Source organism: Saccoglossus kowalevskii, chromosome 4 (genome assembly GCF_978046115.1).
Source record: "Saccoglossus kowalevskii chromosome 4, keSacKowa6.1, whole genome shotgun sequence".
Classification (NCBI taxonomy): Eukaryota; Metazoa; Hemichordata; class Enteropneusta; family Harrimaniidae; genus Saccoglossus; species Saccoglossus kowalevskii.
The window spans coordinates 23,161,601-23,186,212 of NC_140644.1; the positions used below are offsets into that span (position 1 = coordinate 23,161,601).

The 24,612-nt window shown below is 38.5% G+C and overlaps 2 protein-coding genes across 3 annotated transcripts; one reads left to right on the forward strand and one right to left on the reverse strand.

Annotated features, from left to right (window-relative positions):
- On the reverse strand, positions 1-5,317 carry LOC100376183 (alpha-N-acetyl-neuraminyl-2,3-beta-galactosyl-1,3-N-acetyl-galactosaminide alpha-2,6-sialyltransferase-like). 2 transcript variants are annotated; one of them, XM_006822220.3, is made up of 4 exons: positions 4,899-5,314; positions 2,846-3,243; positions 1,894-2,001; positions 1-855 (listed from the first exon to the last, which is right to left on the reverse strand). In XM_006822220.3, exons 1-4 carry the CDS (start codon positions 5,244-5,246, stop codon positions 666-668), a joined length of 1,044 nt encoding a protein of 347 aa, XP_006822283.2. In that variant the 5' UTR covers positions 5,247-5,314; the 3' UTR covers positions 1-665. The 2 variants fall into 2 exon arrangements, with proteins under 2 accessions (XP_006822283.2, XP_002739384.3); XM_002739338.4 differs by lacking the exon at positions 1,894-2,001 and having other exon boundaries at positions 4,899-5,317.
- Positions 5,318-6,258: 941 nt separating this feature from the next.
- Positions 6,259-22,793, forward strand: LOC102809349 (alpha-N-acetyl-neuraminyl-2,3-beta-galactosyl-1,3-N-acetyl-galactosaminide alpha-2,6-sialyltransferase-like). Its single transcript, XM_085498553.1, has 4 exons — positions 6,259-6,658; positions 18,717-19,111; positions 22,101-22,208; positions 22,463-22,793. The coding sequence occupies exons 1-4, from the start codon at positions 6,305-6,307 to the stop codon at positions 22,653-22,655; spliced, it is 1,050 nt and encodes a 349-aa protein (XP_085354679.1). The 5' UTR covers positions 6,259-6,304; the 3' UTR covers positions 22,656-22,793.
- The last annotated feature ends 1,819 nt before the right edge of the window (positions 22,794-24,612 follow it).

Sequence of the window (24,612 nt, forward strand, 5' to 3'; positions counted from 1 at the left end):
TTGGTCAAAGTTATGGCGTGTTTTATTCTCCGTAACTTAATGAGGGCGATGGTCATCGCGCCGCGCATGCGCGAGACATGGGACTCGTATGAACAAAGATTTTGACAGCTGTGCAGACCAACGAGTACCAACTGAGACGTTACCAAGATTTAAATATGTAATTTCTTTGGTGATTAGAAGGTATCGAAGAAGTCATCAACGGTAATTAGTACACGTTGAAGACACATCAAAACTCGTACTCGTGATTTTCATTAGAAGAGCGTATTAGATGGAGAGAAAATCAATGTTTATCAACACAAATGTCGCACATGCGCGACGCGACGACCACCGCCCTTTAAGCGTTAATAAGGACATCAACAGTTTCGCTGTTGGTTGTATTGTTCGGAGTTTCTGGTGGAGGGCGCTGTTGCCGTAGGTTGTATAGACGACATTAATTGTTTATTGGCAAGCATGAATAGTACAATTTTAAAAGCACAATGATAAACGAACGAATCCTTATCATAAATCTATCCATATGCAACAGTTGGAATAACGTGAGTGAAAAGACAATGGATATTCTTAACCCAATATTCGTTTTCGTCTACGCTATTATCCCACCGCAATTGGTCAGCTCGTCGGATAACTGCATGTGGTTCGTTCCGTACCGACTTTCTCTCTTCATTGGCTCAAACTTCGCTCCACGAAGGATATCGGAACGACAGATTGTAATTGTTTCTCCATCTTGAATACACGTATTTCTCCGTCAAATAACGGTGACTTTCATGTATCTTTTCACTTTTATTGAACAGTTGGCATTCTTTTTGACCGTGCTTAGTGAAATAGTGGTATAAGTGGTCCGATTCATCGTGCAGTCTCCTATAGAAATGATAGAAAACCAAAACTCTCCTGTATAAATATTGAAATTACAAATTTTCATTGTGCAGAATTTGTTTGGACAGTATCGATGTAAATAGGTAAAACGTACCAAACCACCAATTATATTTCAATAAACGACAATGTTGTCATGTATTTCAACAAAAACACACGTTTCTAAAATAAGATGTTGATCTCCGCCGGTGCCATATGTATGTAATCAAGTAGTTGCCAGAAATACACACGTTGTACAACTCTAACTCAGATAAGATTGTACCCGACAGGCTTTTGCGACTTCGGTCTTGTAATTGGTTGTAAACAATTTTGAAAACAAAAAAACACAGATTGTTCAACCTTTCTAACTTATTTGCCAAGTTACTCAAAAACTATAGGTTTCTGGTCCTCGTCAATAATCAAACCACCTGAAAACCGAATAGAAATAAGCCCATACATATCGCGTTTCAGAGAAAATGCAAAGAAAAAAACACGATAAAATTAGTATACTGATTAAAGCGGGGGAGTCGTCACCTGCGCATGCGTCAGATGGCTGTAGCGTGTCACTCTTTACAAACAATCGTCTACCCATGAGCCTTTGCGTTTTTAGCGTGTGTTGTTATCGTCGCTTGGGACTCAATTCCGCGCGTGCGCTGGGGCCAATAAAGATAGCTGTGTTCGATAGTGGATGTTGACAATCTAAAATTGTCGTCTGCAACTTACAAAATAATTATAGGTTCACACAATTGGTCACTTCAAAATTAATAGTACATACACCTGTAGCAGTAATTCAAATTTGCAGAGTTAGTTATTTCATCCAACCAATACGAAATAACTTTTATTTATTTATTTATTTATTTAAATTAATGCATGTTACCATCGACCAATCAGAGAGCAGCTTGTTGACAGTTTTATTTTCGATGCACCAAATTATGTCTTGTATATATGCTTCGGCTCAACTGGTGTTCCCGACTTTTCTTTTGGGACTATCGGTGTGTGAAAGTGGTCAAAGTTCAAGACATGAATATAAACGACATCTATACTCACGCGCAGTATTCGTGGTCCGTCAAACCATACACTGTTATGCTATCACACGCCCTCAGCGCAAATATCATGGTGTACCAGCCTGTCGATAACCACGTGTGTGTTTCAAATCTACAAAGAAACGCGTATTTATTAAAGCGGGAGAGTCGTCACCTACGCATGCGTCAGATGGCCATAGCGTGTCATTGTTTACAAACAAGCGTCTACCCATGAGCTTTTGCGTTTTTAGCGTGTGTTGTTATCGCTTGGGACTCGATTCTCGCGCGTGCGCAGGTGACGACCCTACCGCTTTTATTTTTATTTACTAGTATTTTATTTACGTATGGGTCTGTGCTATACAAAAAATTTGAATTCATTAAAACAACAATAGCTGTAATTTTGAACATTTTTGGGTTTAAATATAACCACATTGAGATGAGATGACCATTCGCCATCGTTAAAATCTGTTACGTGATGAAAATTATGACGCACACTATTATGGCAAGTGAAACATCAAAGCGTCAGAGAGAGGCCCAGCCTCTCAAAGATGGCGGCATATTTGACACGATTTCGTCCAGCCCCCGGTAAGTTGCCATCTGGTACCGGTAATCCCGGTGGTTAGCTTGACAACAAAATCGGATTTCAATAGACGGCGCTCTCTGGAGACCTGGCCGCAACCGAGCAGCCATTTTTATCCAGCATGTAATTGATTTAAAGGGTGGTGGTCGTCGCGCCACGTTCTGTTCTATATGGGACTCATATCGACGTATAAAACGCGTGTAAAATGCATTGTTTATATGAAACGGAACACGCGTTGCGCGACGACCACCGTCGTTACACAGTGTATATGTTATGTTTTCAATGTCCACATTTCAGCGATGTCCGTTACAAATCGATCCTAATCACACACTACAGGAAAAAGATAGATAGTTACAGCTATTGCTGCTATAAGTGCCGGGTGTAAAACTGCTCTCACCTGTTGTGTCCAGTTTCCGACTTAAAGACTTGCTCCGCGAAGTGATATTGACTTGCATTTACAATATAAAACTGTACTCCGCGATTCGAGTCTTGTAGTTCTTTGGCGATTCTTGAGACCCTCGTTATATACGGTCCCCAAATTAAGACCATCTTCGGCTTTGTGTGGCCTTTGAGAAGTCCGCCATATTTAAATCGTATCAACTGCAACCTCGTTGTTACGTACGAAATGATTCTGATCGTAGTTTTTTTACCGACATCCTTTGCGAAGTCGCCTATTGGGTGATCATTCATTCTTATCACACAGGGGAACGAGTCGATTTCCTTCCCGGCTGCCTTGCCCAATAGTTGACCAGATGGACTTACGATTGCGCATGCGTCGCAATGGAATTGGAGCGTCTGAAATAAAATTATGGAATGTTGAGAAGTATGCAAGTGCCGCCGCAACGGTTTTTCACCTATTGCTGCACAGTTCAGCTAATCAAATATTTAGTGAGTCAACATTGGGTTCGATGCACCATGGAAGGTAAAAAGAGTTATTATAGTTCGTTAAATTTGTAAACTGTCTAATTTTCAGTCAACACTAACAACACGCCACTTTGTTATTTTAGCTAATTAAACTAAACCACAATTCGCTAAATCAAGATGTCGCTAATTTAAATCAAAATATTTTCTCACGATGAGATGTTCATTTAGTTAAATATTTAAGTACTGAGTCAAATTCGCTAAATGGCATGTAGCTAGCTATTTAAAGGGCGGCAGTCGTCGTGCCGCTTCCTGTTTGATATGGGACTCATAGCGACGTATACAACGCGTGTAAAATACATTGTTCATTTACATAACTCTAATCCTAACCTTGCCCCCCCAGATCCCGTTTCAATTGTATATACCCCTTATTTAGGTCACTTATAATTATTTGGAGGGGCATATTGAATCACATTGCCGTTGGATTGTTAGGGTTATGGTTCAGGTCGGGGGGAAGGGGGCCTTAAAGAAGTTTTTATTTCCAATTTCTATGTCATAGACATATTGTGTAATAATGGTGAAGTAGTGTTGTGTTTACCTTACTAGAATGCCCGTACCCTCCATTCCAAATTAATTGTATCTCATGGTACTTCATTGATGACCCTTAGAAGGGCATATACAGTAAGTTGAACTAAGAATGACATGGATGTTAGAATAGGGATGGGGTACAATAGAAAGCCTTTTAGACATTATTTTGGTTCATTGACCAATAGTTTTCGGACAATTTGGAAAGTGGCGTTATGTCAGAAAAATGTTAGCCCAGTAAATTTGCTGAGAACTAAACCTGAAAATCTCAACATAACCGAGGTCTCGTACGTGATGCAAGAAAAAAAATCGTGGTGTGGCTAACGCGGTTAACAGCTGCACTGTAGTATTTCTTTCATAGCTAAAAACGTTACTGCACCTGGTCACCGTGGTGTAGGGGAATTGGGTTCAAGATGCTATATTGGAATGTTGCTCACGGAGCTATGTGGTTGCACACTGCATGGTCTGGTTCTAAATTAACAAAATACCTTTCAGGTCGAAAAACAAACCGAGCGATGACAGAAGCGAAACCAGTAATAAAACACGTTTTTTTTAACCAATGAATTAGAGTTAGCTATGTCAACATGATGTCGTATTATTAGCAAAACAATAGATATTCTGATCTATACATCTCAAACCACTGATAAATGGTCTGAGCATACATGCAACACCGGCTCGAATTTGCAATATAAATGATATAGAAATAAACCAGTCATGTGTAGTGTAGTATGCGTTCTATTAGTTACTAGTATATGATCATTTCAAAAATGACGTCTCCCGGATACACGCCCAGTTACACCCCATGCGCTCGGACAACAATATTAAAAGGGAACCGCTCAATCCCATGGATTGAACCAAAGAATCACGGGGCACTATTGTTTGTGTTGTTTACAATGTTGGTCTATCTTTTGTTATTCATTGTCATTTTAATCCAGAAAGTAAATTTGTTGTGAGATTAGGCTTAACTGGAAGGTGCCCCTTTAACAAAAATATGCAGCCTTTACCTTGTTCCGCTGAACGGAGATATAGCTCCAGGGATCTTCTTTTAGCAACGTGAGTGTCAATGTCTCGTTTGATCGAATAACTGATTGTTTTGAGACAACGTTAACGTGGCCAGTGCCTGTGACATGATTACGTCTTTTCGTCGCCGGCCTCAACTCTGCCACTTTCTCGATGTCTTCATGTCTCACGGGTAGTATAGTTGTGGCGTGGGTAATGTAGGCTAGTGGTTCGTGTCCAACTCCACGAAGCACGTACATCCAAATAAACCCAGCCACCGATAACGACACTACACCGGGACAGAAGACCTTTATTTTCGTCCATTTACGACGCCCCGAACTAGCAAAGACCATCGCACGCAGGCCACAGCGGCGCCCGAGGTGGTGCTGGCAAGACGTACACCATGAAGAAAGCAAACATCCGGGGTAAAACCAGATGTCAGCTTTACATTCACGTGCTTTACATTCTTAGCTTCAACACGGTTACTAAAAAAAAGTAACCGTGGCTTCAATCACAGTCACTCTTGAGGGACTGTGCTTCAATTAACCATGGAGGTAAAATACTCATGAATCAACAGAAATTAAATTCGCTATCCTATGATGCATGTGTATAGCAGCGATCTTAACAATGGATATGTGGCGAATAAACACAGAAAAGCCGTAGACACACCGACTTTCCATGGGCGTCAACTAAGTCGGCAACATGACTCGCCACTAACCAATGTTTCCATAACAAAATAAAAGCAAATCAAATCTAAAGTCAATAGAATGATACACCATAATAAAATCATCAATAAGATATATGACTAATACACATTTTTGAATAATTGTTATGTTCAATCAATGAAACACTAGAATTCATTGAACGATATATTTTTAAAAAAACGAATAGTTCGTACATGTTACTATTTTCAAAAATGTCCCACGTACATAAAATGTCAAACGTGCGTTGCGTTTTACTTTTTTGGACTGTACATTTCTAAAACTTGAATGTGTTTTTCATTTCAAGTCCCTCATTGTTTTAATTCTGGACACTGTCACACACCTAAAATGTCTTCTAAAACTGATTTAAAATCAACCATAACTTTTTAGTAGACAAGATAGATGCATGTTTAAAATAATAAAACATAAGAAATGATGAAAGAATGAGTGGAAAAATCCCCCCAACGCCCTCTATGGTTCATTTTCATATCCCATAATCCTTTGCAAAATATATGCCATTTCTGCCCTTCAGGAAACCGGTTTGCTCTTATTAGTGGCGTTATGAATGTAACAATGGATTACTTTATGTCCATGGTAGTGTATACTGGCGGAGTGATTCGTATTTGTAAATTAACGTCGGCTTGGCTCATAACTGTTTACAGGCACACGGACTTCTGTGATCGTTCTATGCTCGTCAGATTTGGCAGACGATGCTCTTCAACATATCATGTAAGATGGCTACAGTAAGGGTGTTTTGTGCCGGATTCGTGTTGTGCCAAGTAGCGATAACCTTCGCTATTTATCTGTATGTGTTTATGGGCAGTAATGACGGCCAGCATATATACGGCAGCACGTCGATCGTCGCAAGCGGTCTGTCGACGGGTGTCAGTGGTGCGATAACCGGGAAAGTGCGTCGCAATCACACCATTGGGGCCCCTCTCATTGATTTTATTGTACAAGAAGCAGATACTCCGCACCATGGCAACGTCTCAAATAATATAGACTTATTTAAAGGAACGTTACAAGAAGATCCGTGGGGTTATGTATCTGTTGAACGAAACAAGGTGAGTCTAATAGGTTAGTGCATAGTCCAGCAGCTCCTAAACCATGCCTAAACTAAATGCAAAACCAGGGTGCGAAAGCGGTTTCGAGTAACTGCTATGACGAATGTTATAGTACAGACACAGTTCCTCTGACTGGTACAGATCATGTCATCGCGAATACCATTGTCAGGATACAGGCTTTTGTTATTGATAGTGTGAGTTGCGCGCGATCGATTGGGGTCATTGTACAAGGTCACGATACAACACGAGCCGTGTCAAATACTAACACAATCTGTGTGTAGCGGTTAGTTAATTTCAATTATATTATACCAGTATATTGATGGTGTTAATCCATTGATTTGATTGGTCCAAACACAAAATTTGCATATGCAATCCATGGTATATTGGCTGATAATGCACGGCTAAACCAAGTGGCCCTGGAACATGAATTGACTACAGGTTTAATACGAAAATGCATAAAACCGGTATTATTTGATTTTTAGGTAAATATAGTGGTTGAATTTTAGAAGAATATTGAAAAAAAAACTGAATTAAAAACATCTGAACAGTTATATAACTATAATATTGCTTTTTGTTAATGGTGGGATCCAAGTTGTGAGCGTCGGTCGTTGGGTGATTGTCGTTCGCCACACAAACCTAAACCACCGTTCCTTAACACCGTGAGGTGCCGACACGAACGCCAAAACGCTATGTTCTCAGTGCTGTTACTTTGAGATGGATTGCGAACTTCCAACAAAGAAAACATGATCTTTAAGTACAAGATATAATTGAGGGATTTAATGACATAAAAATGCAAAAAAACTATGAGTCACAGGCGAAAATGTATGCCAGTTTGCCACTAATAACAACCGGTGTCCGGTAGCGGCAGCTGACAAAATTGCAGTGCACCCGGGTAATTGTCATCTGTTTCAAAAAACACGGGACAACGCAGGATTCGACGACGATATATGATATTGCAATTCTTCACTATGGGTGAATAAATTACAGGAGATGATGAAGGTAATTTCGAAAGCTACAGATTTGTGCCGAGTGTACACCAACCACTGTATTAGAGCGACGGCGTGCAAAGTCTTTCGGCCTTAGTTGAGACAAGGCATATCATGTACGTGTCACAAAAACGATGTGAAAATCCGATCTTACACCATCAAACTTACCCCAGAACAACGACAAAACTTGTCAGTCATACTGTCACAAAACTTTGGTTATACCAAAGGTATCCAGGTCAGATGTTTGAACTGAGGTCGCTGTGCCGGTCGCCGTACATGATACACCGCGTCCCGCCGCGTACCGCTGAACGTCAAATATACACAGTTACAAGTAGTATGATGAGTCACAAAACCGGTTTATTTCACAACTGTACTTTCAATGGGCAAATTACAGTCCAAATTGTACAAAAACCGGAATGAAAACGTGGAAAATCCGTTGTTTAAATGATCCAAACTGTACACGACCCTGTATTTCAAATCGCGTTGTGGGTCAGTAAAATGTCAGAAAGGTCATCCTTTGTTATGCTAATTTGTGTGTTTACGCTGCTCTATTCAACGTGGATGTTTTTTTTTTCATGTGGAATAAAAATTAGTTTGTATTCAATTTGAACTGTGTTGCGCATGCAATTTTTGTATGCATTCAGCGTACAACTACATACTATTCTTATAAATATTCATGTTCAAGGGCCATATTCATGATCTTTTAGTAGATGAAAGTAAACTCTTTTTTTACAAGTTTTATCGAATTGTCAATATACTGGTATAATATAATAGCAATAACCCCCGCCAAAGTTGGGTATACCACTTGATATTGCACAATTCACTCCATATATGCACTCGCCTGCGGCTCGTGCATATATGTCGTGAATTGTGCAATATCTCGTGGTATACCCGCCTTCGGCGGGGGTTATTGCTTAATTATATCACAATGTGAATATGGACACTAAATATAGCATTAAATTGAGTGCAGGGATTACTCCATATTTCAATTCATGCAGAGGGGTAAAACAAGGGTGTAACCTTAGTCCTCAACTATTTAATATTTTTGTTAATGGAATCTGTGATGATGTTAAAAATTTTGACCCTGTTGATTTAAATGGCTTGAAGCTCAATTGTTTGTTATATGCTGATGACTTGCTATTGTTTTCTACAACCCAAGAGGGGTTACAAAAGTGCATTGATGCAGTCCAAAATTACTGTGACAATTGGCATTTAAAAGTAAATATTAACAAAAGCAAAATCATTATTTTTAATAGACTAGGTAAAAACTTAGAAAACAGTTTTATTTGGACGCCACTAAATTACAGTGTGTTAATTATTATAATTACCTTGGCATTGTTTTTCAAACAAATGGTAAGTTTCATAATGCTATGTCTAGGCTACAAGACAAAGCACAGAAAGCACTGTTCAAGATGTACAAAATGCTTTGGATCAGTGAGGAATGTTATTCTGTTAGTCTGGCTAAAAAACTATTTAACTCTATTATCAAACCCACAGCTTTATATGGGGCTGATGTGTGGGGAGGGGTTATGCTGAACATCTACAAGGGGTCTGGTAAAAATAAATGTACAGTTGACAATTGCAATTTTGAAACAAAACTTTTCTCAGATAAATTAATTCCAGAAAAACTTCATATTAAATTCTGTAAAAGAGTTCTGGGTGTGCACAGGAAGGCATCTAATGACCCATGTAGAGGTGAATTAGGTCAATATCCACTTATATTGGATATCTGTGTTTCAGTTATGAAATATTATCAAAGACTAGTATGTAAAAAAACAAACAATTCTATCATTGATGCAGCCTATGAAGAATCCAAAACTCTTGTGCATGACCCATGGCTTAACTTTATACAAAAATTACTAGTCATAACAGATCTAACTAATTCAGACCCACATCAGAACAATTTTTGTGATATTTTTAAAGAGAAGCTCAAATGTTTGTACCGTATGAAGTGGAAAAACAATTTGTTGAACAATTGTAAGCTTGACTTTTACAGGTGTGCTAAAGAAAATTTTGAATTTGAACATTATTTGGAAAAAATTAAAAATAAAAATCATAGAATAGCTTATACTAAATTTAGAACTTCTGCACATTTTCTTCCCATTGAATCCGGTAGACATAAAGGCATTTTGAAGGAAAACAGGCTATGTAATCTCCATGAATGCAATGAAGTAGGGGATGAGAAACATTACATTTTATATTGTAATAATTGTCAAATCAAAGAACAAAGATCTAGATTCCTTGCAGCTTTATACATATATGCCCCAAAGCTGGAAGATTTTAGCATGGATGAATTATTTCCTATTATTGTTTCAAGTAATGATTTTTTCATTCTTAGCATTTTTGCAAAATTTATTTTCTATATTCTTGATATGTATTAATACTGAAAGTTTTTGTTGTTCTGAATGTTTTGTTTTGTTATTGTTATTTTTGGACTTTACTCAAGTTTTCATTGGTACGTTCCAAATAAAAAATTCTATCTATCTATCTATCTATCCGTTCGTAAAGGCAATGTTCAGCATGATTATAGAGTTGCGAGATCGGTATCAGGTCATCTGAAGCCCTCGCTCTCTCGACCCCTTGACGCAACAATCCGCAACAAACATTTGGACCCAGCATTGTTTTACTGGATAAAACTAGAAGATACCTAAATTTGGCGACAGAGTCGCGAATTACGGCGACCCCTCGACGTTTCGACCCCTCCACAGTAGAACTCCTTGACGTAGCACACGTTTGTACCCAAAAGTCGCTAATTACGGCGACCCCTTGACGTTTCGACCCCTCCGCAGTAGAACTCCTTGACGTAACACACGTTTGTACCCAAAAGTCGCTAATTACGGCGACACCTCGACGTTTCGACCCCTCCACAGTAGAACTCCTTGACGTAACACACGTTTGTACCCAAAAGTCGCGAATTACTGCGGCTAACTACTCCTTTTCTGATCGACGCCTGGGCGTTGGGGATCTGGCCATCGAGGCTCACGGTTTATTGCTTGTATTGTCAAACTTTTTCATTTACATTCTCAAAGATGGAGCTACGTCACAATCCTCCAAACGTTACAAGGACCCACGTGCCAGGACCATGGAGGCTACCTCCATGCCAGGACCAACCACAAACAAGACAATGAATTGTCGGATTAACACCTCTGTTTTTCCCCCACGCTAACCAACTTTCCATCACGCCAACGAAAACAACTCTACTGATTCCTCTTCCTGGCTCGTCTTTGAGAATCGTTTCACTTTGGGGGCTGGCCAAACTTGCAAGTCCCGAGGATATGCCAGGGTGCATATATTCAAACCAAAACCTCCATGTTCAAACCATGGAGGTAAAAAAAGAACCAAGTACGAGAGTTGGGTGTCGTTTTCCTTTCACAATTCTGCGTATCATGTGACTCAACGTGGTTCGTTGACCAATTAACACCTACACCCGTAATGAATGGTCAGGCCCACGTGGGTCATGCCTGAGAATTGTACAGGGCGCTGTCAACGCTATAGACTAGAGGTTTTTGTCCCGGTTTTCTTTTATCTTCCTTAGTTTTCTTGTCACCTCTAAATAACGCCTGTTACCGACAACAAACATGTCTGTAGTTACACCCAACACAGCTGAATGCTAAGTAGTGTATTATTATCATTAGAGCTGACTTATATCACGGTTACTAAAAAAACGTGTAGTAACCGTGCTTATATTTATGGCCCGATAAAGTGATTTAGGGGTTATTTTCATAGCCATGATAAAATTCTAATAAAGTTACGTAAATGTTTGAACTTTGATTGAACTAGGTCACGGAGGTTAGTATGTAAGGGTTTATTTCTATCCATGTGTGATAATGTTGTGTTTTGTTTTGTTAGTGATTCAAGTTAATTAGTATTTTTTTTATTAATTATACTATGACATTGCAAGTTTTTGGGGGGAGGATTAATTTAATTGTCATTTCCATTTTATTTGTGTTATTGCCGATCATTGCATTTCATTGTTGTGCACACTATAATAAATAATATACATGTACACCTAAATTGTGTTACACGGCAGAAAAGTCTCATTTGTTTTCATAATTCACGCCGCGTCCTTGTTACAACTATTTGCCAAAAGATTACACACCCCAGCCAACGGGATAGTAAGGTCAGAACCCACTCAGCGTTATTGAAATATAAACAAACAAAGTCTAAGTGGAGTGTTTTATTCACATTAATGAAACCTCACTAACTTGTTCATTTTCTACAAACTGAAAAAAACAAGTAACATAGTTTTAAAGAGAAACCATGAGTTACATATACATATAAAATATGCATGGCTTAGAACAATAACTCATAGACAATTTTTTACATGGAAAAAGGTGATACACAAACAGCAGTGGCGTCCACGTTAGAGATCTTGGCACGTTCCGAAAAAAAATTGATCTCGGCCCCGATAGATGCTTGGGACCGAAACTCGGCACGTGTCGAGATTTGCTGCATGAACGCTCGGTCGGTGGTGAACGTATACCGATTCATACAAGTTTGTCATGACGATGGAGAAGTGCAGCTATATATGGACGGATGCTGTAGTTATAAATGAAACAAGTAACCTGTAGAATACTGTGTGGGTAATATTTTTTATATTGATTTTTGTTGCATTTGCAGCAAATAGTTACCAAACAATGAGAAATCTATAGGATTGAATATACCACACATGCATTGTTCATAGTTCATATGGTGCTTACACCAGGATTTAATTACAGCACCTAGGCGGTATGTGGTTACAGCTTAATGGTCCGAGTAATCGCAAGAAATTGACATGACAATAGAAATTCATTAAAGACTGGCACTCCCATGCAATTAACAGCGAGTGAAATTCCTGGGATTGAAACATATATTTTGAAGTCACTGATGTAGGCAACGAATAACTGCAATTTGACATAAAGACGAGGTAGTTTATTTAATCAGTGGTCAACTAGAGGCTGAAATTATAATTAATTTGTTTATTTCAATTTCTCCTGACGTCAAATAGTATACACTGGTGAAACACGGTAGTAACTGTGGGTGAAAGGATGTTTTGGGGTGTAGTTTACATTGTATATGGAGTGGTAGGGTCGGGTGTAATGTGTTCATTCCCAACTATTATGAAGTCACGTAGAATTTCACTTAATTTATTTTTGCTGACATGTTTTCAAGCATTACATGTGAATCCAATTTTCACTGCGCTGTGTCTCAATAGAGTATGAGGGAAATGGCATATTCACTGGAATTTATTTCAGGGGCAAAATGTTTTCAGTGATAATGAAGTATTATGACAGATACCCTCCCCGTGGCTTTCATTGCATATGGAAGTTATTTTCACGAGTGATGCGGTGTATCCTGCTGCCGTACTTTCACGAGCGAAGCCACGGGGAGGGTGTGGGGTTCTGTTATTATACATATGTCACATATTTGATTATTTCATATTAAAAGAAGAACGTGCAACAAACCGGGATAGAAATTTAGATCGGGGAACCCAATTGCCCATTAATATGCTCCAAGACAGTGCTGCGACCTAGCAACGCTTGTCAGTGTAGAACGCGTGTCGCTGTACGTGTGAAAATAAAATAATCATACGTCTAATTTGAGTCATTGTCCGAATAAATAACTCGTGGATGTTTAAGCGCGGTGGTCGTAGCGCAGCGCGTGTTCGAATATCATGTAAATAAACAATGTATTTTACACGCGTTGTATACGTCGCTATGAGTCCCCCATATCGAACAGGACGCGACACGACGACTGTCGCCCTTTAGTTGGGACCACGACAAAACCAGAACTTAAACTGGGCGACTACGATACACGGTTGATGTTGAAGTTAAAAGTTCCTCCACAGATCTGTGCATTGGCAAACATGCCGTGCAACTGCGGTACTCCACTGACGGAATGACTTTCGTTGAAATCGGTCGTCGCTGACTCGTGAGCTGCACACTACAACCTCGTTTGTGATGTTGCTTGCTGGTCGTGGATAGACTGAGTCTTGGTTACCGGTTAAATTTTGCTAATTTGGCGTTGGTAATCTTTATTTGGAACTGAGTAACGCCGCAACGTCGCCAGCAGAAACATCATGGTATATCGATGCGGCTCCATATTAATCGGAGATTTTACTGCGGGTCCAGGCAGCGGGTGGATCTTCCGAGAGCCCTTCAAGATTTATAAAACTCAGTTTCCAGGTGGTCAACAAACATTAAGTTCTCCCAATCCTAGTATTCTATGTGATGTACATCTAACATGCCAAAAATGCTGGTGAACGATTTGAACCTGACAAAAATACTTGAAATAGATACCAGGAAGGGGAGGGGGGCAAAAGAAAAAGTTATATAACATTTTATTATTCAATAATTTATTAAAATACATAAGTTTGTCCAACTCCCTGTGATACAACACCTCAGACATAGCTCATTGTACTCGGCTTGAGTGTGGGCAAAAAGTTACTATTTGAATTTTTGATATCTTTTTTCATTAATGAGAAAGTTGACCCCGAAGTTAGAGTAACTGTTCAGCAGGAATGGCTTTTTGACTCTTCTGTGTTTTTTTTTTTTGGCTTGGCTGATTTTGTTCATACTTGACAGGCAGGTCGTACCACCACTAATTGGAAAAACAATCCTGACCCACCGCTACCATGGCAACAGCCAAAATCTGTTTTTTGAATACTTTCGCCAAATTTATTGCCTCCTACCAGTCTTGTAATAGCAGTGCCCAAATGATCATGCCTTTTATTTTGGCTACGTTGCGCACTGGTAAGAGATCACCGGCGCCGACATTGTTACCACTGTCAACGTAATCCCAACGCAGCTTTGAACTTTGAATAAAATGTAAATGCTGCCTCCAATCTAGAAAATACTATCGCAAAACGGTTGGAAATAATACATTTAACGGCTGAATACGTCCTAACAATAAAATAAAGTGACTTCTAATGACTGCCATGTTATTTTGCGAACCTCGTGTAAGGTGCCCGGTTATAACTCAGACTAGTAATACATTACTATTACTAGTCTGAGGTTATAAACAGACGTTAGCTTCACGTTCATGTCCTTCCATGATAACAGCCGAAAACATATTGCTTGTTTTTTACCGGTTTTCATTGGCAACCGAAGTATTTTTATTTTGTAAACAAATTTTCGTCTGCTATTTTTATTCAGTTCAAATCGTTCAGCAACATTTTTGGCATATTAGGTGTACATCACATGGAATACTACGATTGAGAGAACTTGATGTATGTTGACTGATTTTTATCATAGTACGAAGTACCAGGGAGTTACTCAGTTCCAAATAAAGATTACCAACGTCAAATGAGCAACATTTGACTGGTAATCAAGATTCATTTAATTCATGGCTAACAAGCAACATCACAAGCGAAGTTGTAGCATGCAGTACTAGTAAGTCATCCCGTCAGTGGAGTACCGCAGTAACACGGCATGTTTGCCATCAGCATTGTATTCAAACGAATCACGTGGTGTGCCGTTCTCGTTCAAACCCGGGATTCGATCAATAGGGGAGTCCCATTAAAAAAAAAACACATTGCAAATCATGCAAGTTCAACATTTTCAAACCATTATACTAAAACAGAAATGCTCAGAGATGCAAATGAAGGATAGATATTACTTTTCACTATACACATCTCTGTTGATACTATCCCTCACACATTCTACTCCCAATTACTCCTGCGTAAAATGGACTAGCCTCTTTTCATGTTGACATTCAGAGTAAAATCATGTGACAGGCTGTTAAAATTGGCTGTTGCATACTCATTCGCCGGTCTGGAAAATGTGTTTAATTAGCTCACATTCAAGCAACAATGCAGATTTCCCAGTGGGAGTGAGACTATTCGACTGTGCCACTAAAAATAGGGGTGTTTTCAGCAAAAAACGAATAACCCTGGAATACATACAATATACTGAATTTCGGAACAGATCGTGCATTACTTACAGCAGCAGAATACCACAGAAATATCAGACGAAACATGAAAACACTATATATTGTATTTCAGCCTGAACCCTCTATATTGCAATTCAAGGAATTAACCCCATATGTGCATCCATTTCCCACCTTGGTATCACCCACCCCTGAAAACAAACTCTTAATACCACGCTGAAGCGTTTGGTAATGAATGCAAAACGTCGTCAGCAATGCTGCATAGAAGTGAAAAAAATAATTGTTTTTCGAATCTTCTTTGTCGTTCATGTGCACGATGACTCGTAATACATACCACAATAGCAAATGGATATAATTTCAATAGAGCAATTATTATTATCATCATATGCGTATCGTTTTCCACGTTTGGGTAAAATAACAAATCGACGAATGGAAGCATGATTTCTAGTTTGTCCCGAATGAGTCCCGACTAACGTAAACGCAAATGCTGTAACCCCTCTGCAAATACAAAGAATTAACAATTTCGGCATGTGCCAAAATCCAATAGGCTGAACCAAACACATTCTCTCAACAGTGTTAAGGGACTGTGGCTGAACGTATCAACTTTGTCAGAACACAACTGTTTTCACAACAACTTTCAAATGTGTTATTTTATTTGAGTGTATAAATGGCAGAAGTAGCTGTCTTATACATAAACATTAATTCCATCTACAGTATATGTGAACATATTGTACTACTACTGCATTTGTATAGAAGGGTGTTAGTTCAATAATATATTTTAGAGGGATGTGTGTAGTACGGAACTCCATGCATGCGTGCTAGCTGTCTGGCTTGTTTGTTTATGGTAGAGCAATGCTGACAATTTATTTTAATTAAGGTATAGATGCATGTTCGTGGGCACTCGGAGTGAATTTTTTTTTTTTTTGCTTTTCTTACCCAGACTGTCTTGGCTAGATAGTGTTGAAATTTCGGAGCATTGTCAATGCTGGAACATGCCCCAAAATGGATTTTAAAATATAGGGAATCGAGGCACGCGTATGTGATTAAAAGTCCCGAAAGTTTGTTTACGTTGCCCTTTGATTGACAAGTCACTGTTGATGTTATATGCAAATGAGTTGCTGGCCTCAGTTACGGTGCGGCGATGTGTAACTTCCTGTCCGCGACCCTGTTTAACTTACCTCAAGCGCTACCAACTAGTCTTGCAAACTACAAAAAAAAGACAAGACGTAGACGCTTCCAGCATGCAAGCGGAATACAAAAAACATACAGTTGTAAATGATAAACTTTTTCACCATTTTCTCGCAACATGTCTACAACTTCCAGCCTTGCAGCTTCCAGTGGAATACTGTTAAATATTATTTTTCACGCATTTTTTTCTCCGAAGGCATTATAAAACTGACTAATTTTACATTTGTCGTTTCGCTGTAACGATCACCGTGCTGATAGCATTGCGATGTAGTAGTGGATAAACACCATTCAGACCATTGCTGTGCTGTCATCGATAACTAAATTTTCGGTGGCAAAATACACAAACGTGAAATGCTCGGTTACTTAAAAATAAAAAATACCCCGAAAATTACAGAAACATCGGCATCGATATGCTGTTTTTAAACACCGCGGAAGAATCACGCACTCTGCGAAGCCATCTTGGTTACCTTAATCGGAAACCCCCTTGTCAGCTAGCATGCATCTGTAGCGATGTCGCAAAGTACATTGTACGGCCGTGCTCGGCGACCTCTGGTACTATGGCACTCTAGGAATGAGGTATTTCCAGAGGTCAGGGTTCGTTTTAACTTTTATCGACCCATCGCGTCTGCTCGTAGTTGAATGAAAACTGTTTCGATTTACAATAGTTGTCTTCCATTTCGACTTTTTCTCACCGGCGTTTGAGCGATTGAGTACAAAAACTGTGAATAGCCGTTGTGTAGCAAAATATTACGGCCCATTTCAACCTGGCCGTCTAACTTCGCACGATCCATTTCACCGGAGGTCGTGAAAAACTGCGTCATACAGAGTATTTGTTAAAGGTTTGAGGAAAGGTAAATTTAGATTCAACCCACCAAATGGGAATCGCTATGTTTGTATAACTGTATGAATATCTCATCGGCTTTACGTAATCCATTGTGCCCCTCCCTAAGTGGAAACGATAACACGACGCCATGACAGTTTTCACGCAAGGTTTTGACGCCGCGGACGATTTTACGTCCGTTTCCCTAGTATTCTAAATATTTTTATTTTATTTGTTTACCTGACGATTGAACATCAGCAAGCGTCAGTGTATGATGGATTTTGGCATGTCGTCGTGATGCAATAGCCATTTTTGAGGACGATTAACGTCACTTTCATAAAACGGCCATTATCTCCGTTCGTGTTTTCTGGTTGGTCAGAGAGATTGAAAATTGATTAGCTCCCGCAGTTTTTGTCAGTTTGTCTTGACATTTTCACACTATTTTGACAACGTCTCTACGAACAAAAGGACGTCTGGGCTTATTTTTAAAGCTTTGCATTCTCGGACAATGACATTCGAAGTGTGAAATACTGACCGGGATTGACTATACGGCACACATCCTGCTTGACAACTTTGTAATATGAAAACAAAACATACTAAATATACGCCTGGACGCCTATTTGTTAATAAACAACTGATAAACGTTGTGTGAAAGTTTCACTCAAAATAAACAAGAATTGTGCGAGCTATTTAGATTTGAACTTCCATGGTAATCTGAAAAACACGGGTGGAGATAATGGCTATTTTGCATAATCATTCACTCAGTAAGAAGTTTGCTAATGCTCATAATTAAAATGGCTGTAACAATTCCAAATTTAAACCTATTGTTTTGTAAAAAGTTAAACATAGTGCATAATATGAAGATCCCGTCATTACTTTTTTTTCACCATTTTTCTTTTTGATTATTTATGTACAGCCTTGCTAAATCTTGCTAAGCATTCAAAAGAGAGAATGTTTGTACCAGTTTCTATATTTTAAAATCGTCTTTTGAGTATGTTGCAATATTCACAATGCTGTGAAATTTTAACAGTCTATAGCCAAGACTGTTTGGATAATAAAAAGTAAAAAAAGAAAAGAAAATTCACTCTCAAGTGCCCACGAACCTGCATCTATACCTTAATTTGATTCGATAAAATCATTCCAAGACTTCGGCATATCAATCAATTAAGGATGTTACATCTCGCATTTATCGTTTCAGACACTCGATTTCCACTGCAACGCATGCGCAGTTATCACAGCATCGGGTCATTTACTTGGGAAGGCCGCCGGGGCTGAGATCGACTCATTCCAGTGCGTGATCAGAATGAATGACCATCCAACGGAAAAGTTCTCCGCGGATGTCGGTAAAAAGACTACCGCCAGGATCATCTCCCACGCTTCAATCAAGAATCAAATCAGGGCACAGAGTAACAATCTTTTCCAGGGTGTTTCGAAACCGAATTTTAACATATTTTGGGGGAAAGGTCCTGCTTTACACATAGACATCATCAGAAAACTACAATCGACTTACCCATTAGTGAAGATGTATGTCACGAATGTAACTCAGTATGAGTTCGGTGAAAATGTGTTTCGAAGAGAAACTGGGCTTGACAGGTGAGAATCTCAGTTGTTTCATTAATTATGGAAGTCAAATAAAAGAATATATTCCATTTTCTCACATGTTTATTAGTCCCCGTTCGGACGCAGTCCGAAAACGGAGACTTATGTTTTGACCTCCGTGTGTCCGTGTGTGCATGCGTGTGTGCGTCTGTGCGTGCGTCTGGACCTGTATCTTAGAAATGCCTGAACCAATCACAATCAAACTTCACACATACATCATACATGATATTATACATATGCACATCAATTTGTTTCATGATCTGATTCAAGATGGCCGAATGGCGGCCATTTGTGGTAAAAATCATCAAAATCAAGCATTTCTTGGCTGTTTACAGATGGATTTTGTTCAAACTTGGTATATACATTAGACAGTATAGGACCTTGATGCACATCATTTTGTTTCACGATCTGATCCAAGATGGCCGAATGGCGGCCATTTTTGTGCTAAAAAATCCTAAAAATCAAGCATTTCTCGGCTGTTTACAAATGGATTTTGTTCAAACTTGGTATATACATTAGACCTTATGGGACCTTGATGCAAATAATTTTGTTTTTCAGATAAGATTCAAAATGGCCGACTGACGTCCATTTTGTTTTAATGAATGTGGCTCTGATTTGTTATTATTGGTTCATGCCACTGGGATACAACAATAAAAAAAGCCTTTTTTAATATTTTAATTTGATAATTTTCTCTTGACAAAATTCATTATCATTTTCTGTAAATTGGATAGAGGTATTACAGTTTTTTTTTTAGTTGCTACATGTAGAAAACATTTATTTGTTTGCACTAAAATGCACCTTTTAATAGAAGTGAGGACAGTTCTTACCAAGATTGTGTCATGGTCATTCTCAGTGTTGTCAGAAATTTAGTACTGTTGTCGAAAATTTCTGACATCTCAACAGTGTTGTTGGAAATTTTTTGACAATTTACATTGGTAATGTTGTCGGAAATTTCTGACATCTCAATATAACAGTGTTGTCGGAAATTTCTGACATCTCAATGTAGCAGTGTTGTCGGAAATTTCTGACACTCTTTGTCTGGAGAGCCCTTTGGCACTTCTGAGAGCTTAGCAGTTGCTGATATTGAATTGTAATATGAGGATCAAAATCTAAAATTTCTCGACTATCCAAACGATGGTATATTTTACCCAAATATTTTCTATTTCAATATGCATCTGTTAATTATAGTGAAATTACATATGGTAAACTGGATATTTGTAGGTTAGAAAGTTTCATAACATATTTTCTGTCCATAAAACTATACTGTTTGTCTCATATCATTCATTTTTGTTGTACAAAAGTGTTCTGTGAAATATCTTTTTTATGTATATATATTTTTAATGAAATAAACAATTTCTTACTGTTGCTGCCATACTAAGATCAAAGAATTTTTTTTCAAGTGATATATAGTAACGTATACATTGATGGTTTTTGTAGTCGTGGACTATTTCACAGGCACTTTAGGCACACTTGTGACATACAATAATACTTTTCTATATTCGATCATAATAAAAAGTAAAATTATCTTCATTTCCAATACATTTTGTTAAATTTTCTGATCAAAAAATGTAAAAACCATGTTTTTCGAAAACTGGGAACTGTTTCTCGTCCTGTTAAGGGTTGCCGGATAATGTCATAGAGTATGGCAAAATTTACCTTTGCACTAGTTTTTTTGAACAAATAATTTCTCCACACCCCAATTTTTCGGTAAAAAAATGTTAAAAAGCCACAGTCGTCGTGCCGCGCATTGTGCGACACTTGTGTTGATTGATTGTCCCACAACGCGCTCTACTAATGGAAATCATAAAAAATAAATTTTTACCTTGGCGCGACTTGCACTAACTACCGCCGGTGGCTCCTTCAATACATACCAATCACCTAGAGAATCACTTAATTAAAGCTTAGTAACGTTCCGGTTTGTACTGGTTGATCTGTGTATATGAGACACATATGTATGCGTGGCGCGACGACCACCGCCCTTTAAAACATTAAAACAATTGGCATTCAGTGATCAGGTGATAATCTTTTCCCCATTATTACATACAATGAGAAGTTTTTTGATGATGCACTGTATGCCCAGTAATGAAAAAGTAGTGTCCACGTCTGCGAAAGGATTGTAGTTACGCATACACATAGTGAGGTCGTAATAGTTCCTGGCAATATCTTGAAACATGCTATAACGCGCACTGGGTCTATAACTGCTGATGTACGCGCACTGGGTCTATAACTGCCGATATACGCAAACTGGGTCTATAACTGCCAATGTACGCGTACTGGGTCTATAACTGCCGATGTACGCGCACTGGGTCTCTAACTGTCGATGTACGCGTACTGGGTCTATAACTGCCGATGTACGCACACTGGGTGTATAACTGTCGATGTACGCGCACTGGGTCTATAACTGCCGATGTACGCGCACTGGGTCTATAACTGCCAATGTACGCGCACTGGGTCTATAACTGCCGATGTAAGCGCACTGGGGATATAACTGCCGATGTACGCGCACTGGGTCTATAACTGCCGATGTACGCGCACTGGGTGTATAACTGCTGATGTACGCGCACTGGGTCTATAACTGCCGATGTACGCGCACTGGGTCTATAACTGCCGACGTACGCGCACTGGGTCTATAACTGCCGACGTACGCGCACTGGGTCTATAACTGCCATTGTACGCGCACTGGGTCTATAACTGCCGGTGTACGTGCACTAGGTCTATAACTGCCGATGTACGCGCACTGGGTCTATAACTGCCGTTGTACGCGCACTGGGTCTATAACTACCGATGTTATGTTATAGTTCTAACCATTCATTTGTTCCTAACATAAATGCTAATAAAACAATGGTTCATTCAGAAACTCATTTTACGGTGAAACAGTGTACAAGAAAGTTGACACCTACACCTCATTTTGTCAAAATGCTACTTATTTTATATCTTTATTATATATCCAATGACTCGAATATATATTTTTTCACAATCGTAGATTTGAAACAAAGACGTGGTTATCGACAGGCTGGTACACCATGATATTTGCGTTGAGGGCGTGTGATAGCGTAACGGTGTATGGCTTGTCGGATTACGAATACTGCAAGTAAGGAAATTTTGTTATATGTCACAGACTGTGTAAAACTGTTCTATTAATTACATATTTGTGTGTGTGATAGATTGTTTGGTTTCCGACAAATTCACAACGTGTGTTATATGAGTAGGCTGAATGATATTATTTAGCTTTTAACAAAATATTCATCTCTAAATTCTACAAGTTAATTGTATATACTAGTATTAATACAAGGTACCAATGACCAGAGTAAGCTTGCTATGTTTTAACTATGTTTTTTTTGGCAGGCGGCATCGCAATGATCCAGATATACCGTACCATTACTTTGATCCGACTTTGTATTCTGAATGCGGACTATTTAACAAAAGTGAAAGTCATCCCAAAGAAAGTCATCGTTTCCTGACTGAAAAGTACATATTCTCGCGATGGCGGGACACCCACAATCTTTCTTTTCGTTATCCGTCCTGGGATGATGTGTGAGGGCGCACTCTAGAACAATATCACTCATTCGTGTATTCGCAGGGACTTTTAGAGACACAGATACTTTTACAAGAATATGACAACTGTCACATAGATGCAATTTTATTCGAATTTGTTTTTATTTACTTTGTTATATTGTTTGTTGTCATATATGCTTCTTTCTTGCCAGTATTATCACTTGGGAATCTTAAGTGAAAACATTTATTATGACATTTAGTGTAGGATTTCTCAAGCTATGTTTATTTTTATCACGTATACGCTAAATGTCTAGTGGGGAGGTTGTGACGGCTGTTTTATCAATAGATTTACTCCACCTGGAAATCTATAATATGTATTCAACTGTGGTAGCTTCATTTGCTTTCTTCTATAGATCTATTCACAAGCGCGACAATATTAATTATGTATTCAATATTCAAACACCCATCTCCGTTGCTCATTGATAAAGTCAGCTTCTCAAAAGGAATTGTTTCAGTTCGGGGGATTATACTTTATTGAGCAAGCACCCCGCCAAATAAAAAACGAGGAAACACTAGTTTCCGTCACTTGATAATGAAGGAGGGGCAAGGAGGATGTGGGATGCGACGCTTTTACGAGGATTGGATAGTCTGTTGTTGATTCTATGCATTTTTAAAAAATAACACAGTGTATATATTCTTGAAATAAACCTTTTTTAATAATAACACTTGGTGATTAATACAACGTAGATAAGTATAACAACTCCCCTGTGACATAACACTTCATGATATCTAAACGGATGTACTCGTGGGACAACTACGAATAGATCAGATCACGCTGCTGCTTTCCAATAATTGGATATACACCCACGTCACGTAACCAACATTCCAAAGGTTGTTATTTACTTTGCTATGAACATTTAGGCAAATACACCTCGTACTGTAATTTCGGCTGGAATGGCTCTTTGACAAAGTACAAAGTAAAGACAATAAGTTGGCTCGTGAAAGTTTATTTTTCACTATTCACGGAAAATGGGGGTGCATTTTCATAGGTCAAGGAGGGCATCGCTATCACGAATAACGTTGAATAATTTAGAAGAATCGCGGTTCTCAAAAAATCGTTTTAAAACGTATTAAAAATGATTTAGCTTTCCACACAAGAAGCTTGGCAACTACCGGTAATATCTGTCTAATATTTGAGATGTACAACGTGAAAAACAATCTGATCCACATCATTGAAGTTTATAATACTTACAGAATATATATTTAATTTTACATCTGTGGTTTTCAGTGTAATTTATTATAGCACCTCTGCCACAAGTTCACTTGGTTTTTTAAAAACAAATGGGCAATTATTATGCAAATTAAGTAATTATTATGCTTAGTTTTTAACCCCAAACTAATTAGGTCGGTGTATTTTTCCTTGGCACATATTTACAAAGTTTTTATTATATGATGATTAACTTTAAAAAAAATCGATGGAAGGTAATTATGATGGATGTATATAAACCCAAAACTAATTATTTGCATTCCATAGTGTATTTACGTACTAAGATTCATTGAAACAAGTGACCTGATGGTCAAAATAGCCCCACTGCACAAAAGAAACTAATCTAATAGCGGTTCATCCAAGGTACAAATATATCAGGTATCAAAGTAATTGGAGTAGCGGTTTTAATGAAGTCAACAATAACATTTTTAATCAAATATGGTTGCTAAAAATAGAAAACAATCTGACAGACGTTCACCCAATATACCTATATAACAAGTATCAAAGTAATTGAAATGGTAGTTTTCATAAAGGTGATGGAAATGTAATTGTTGACGGATGAAAAATTAGGTAATTATCATGCAAATTATATGCATGGATTTAACCCAAAACCCAATCAAATCAAAAACTGGTGAAACAGATATCAGTGGAACAGACGGACATACTAACTACAAATACTCCCAATGCAAAAAGTAATGGGTTTCGAGAAATCCCCTTCCCATCTTTATAGAAA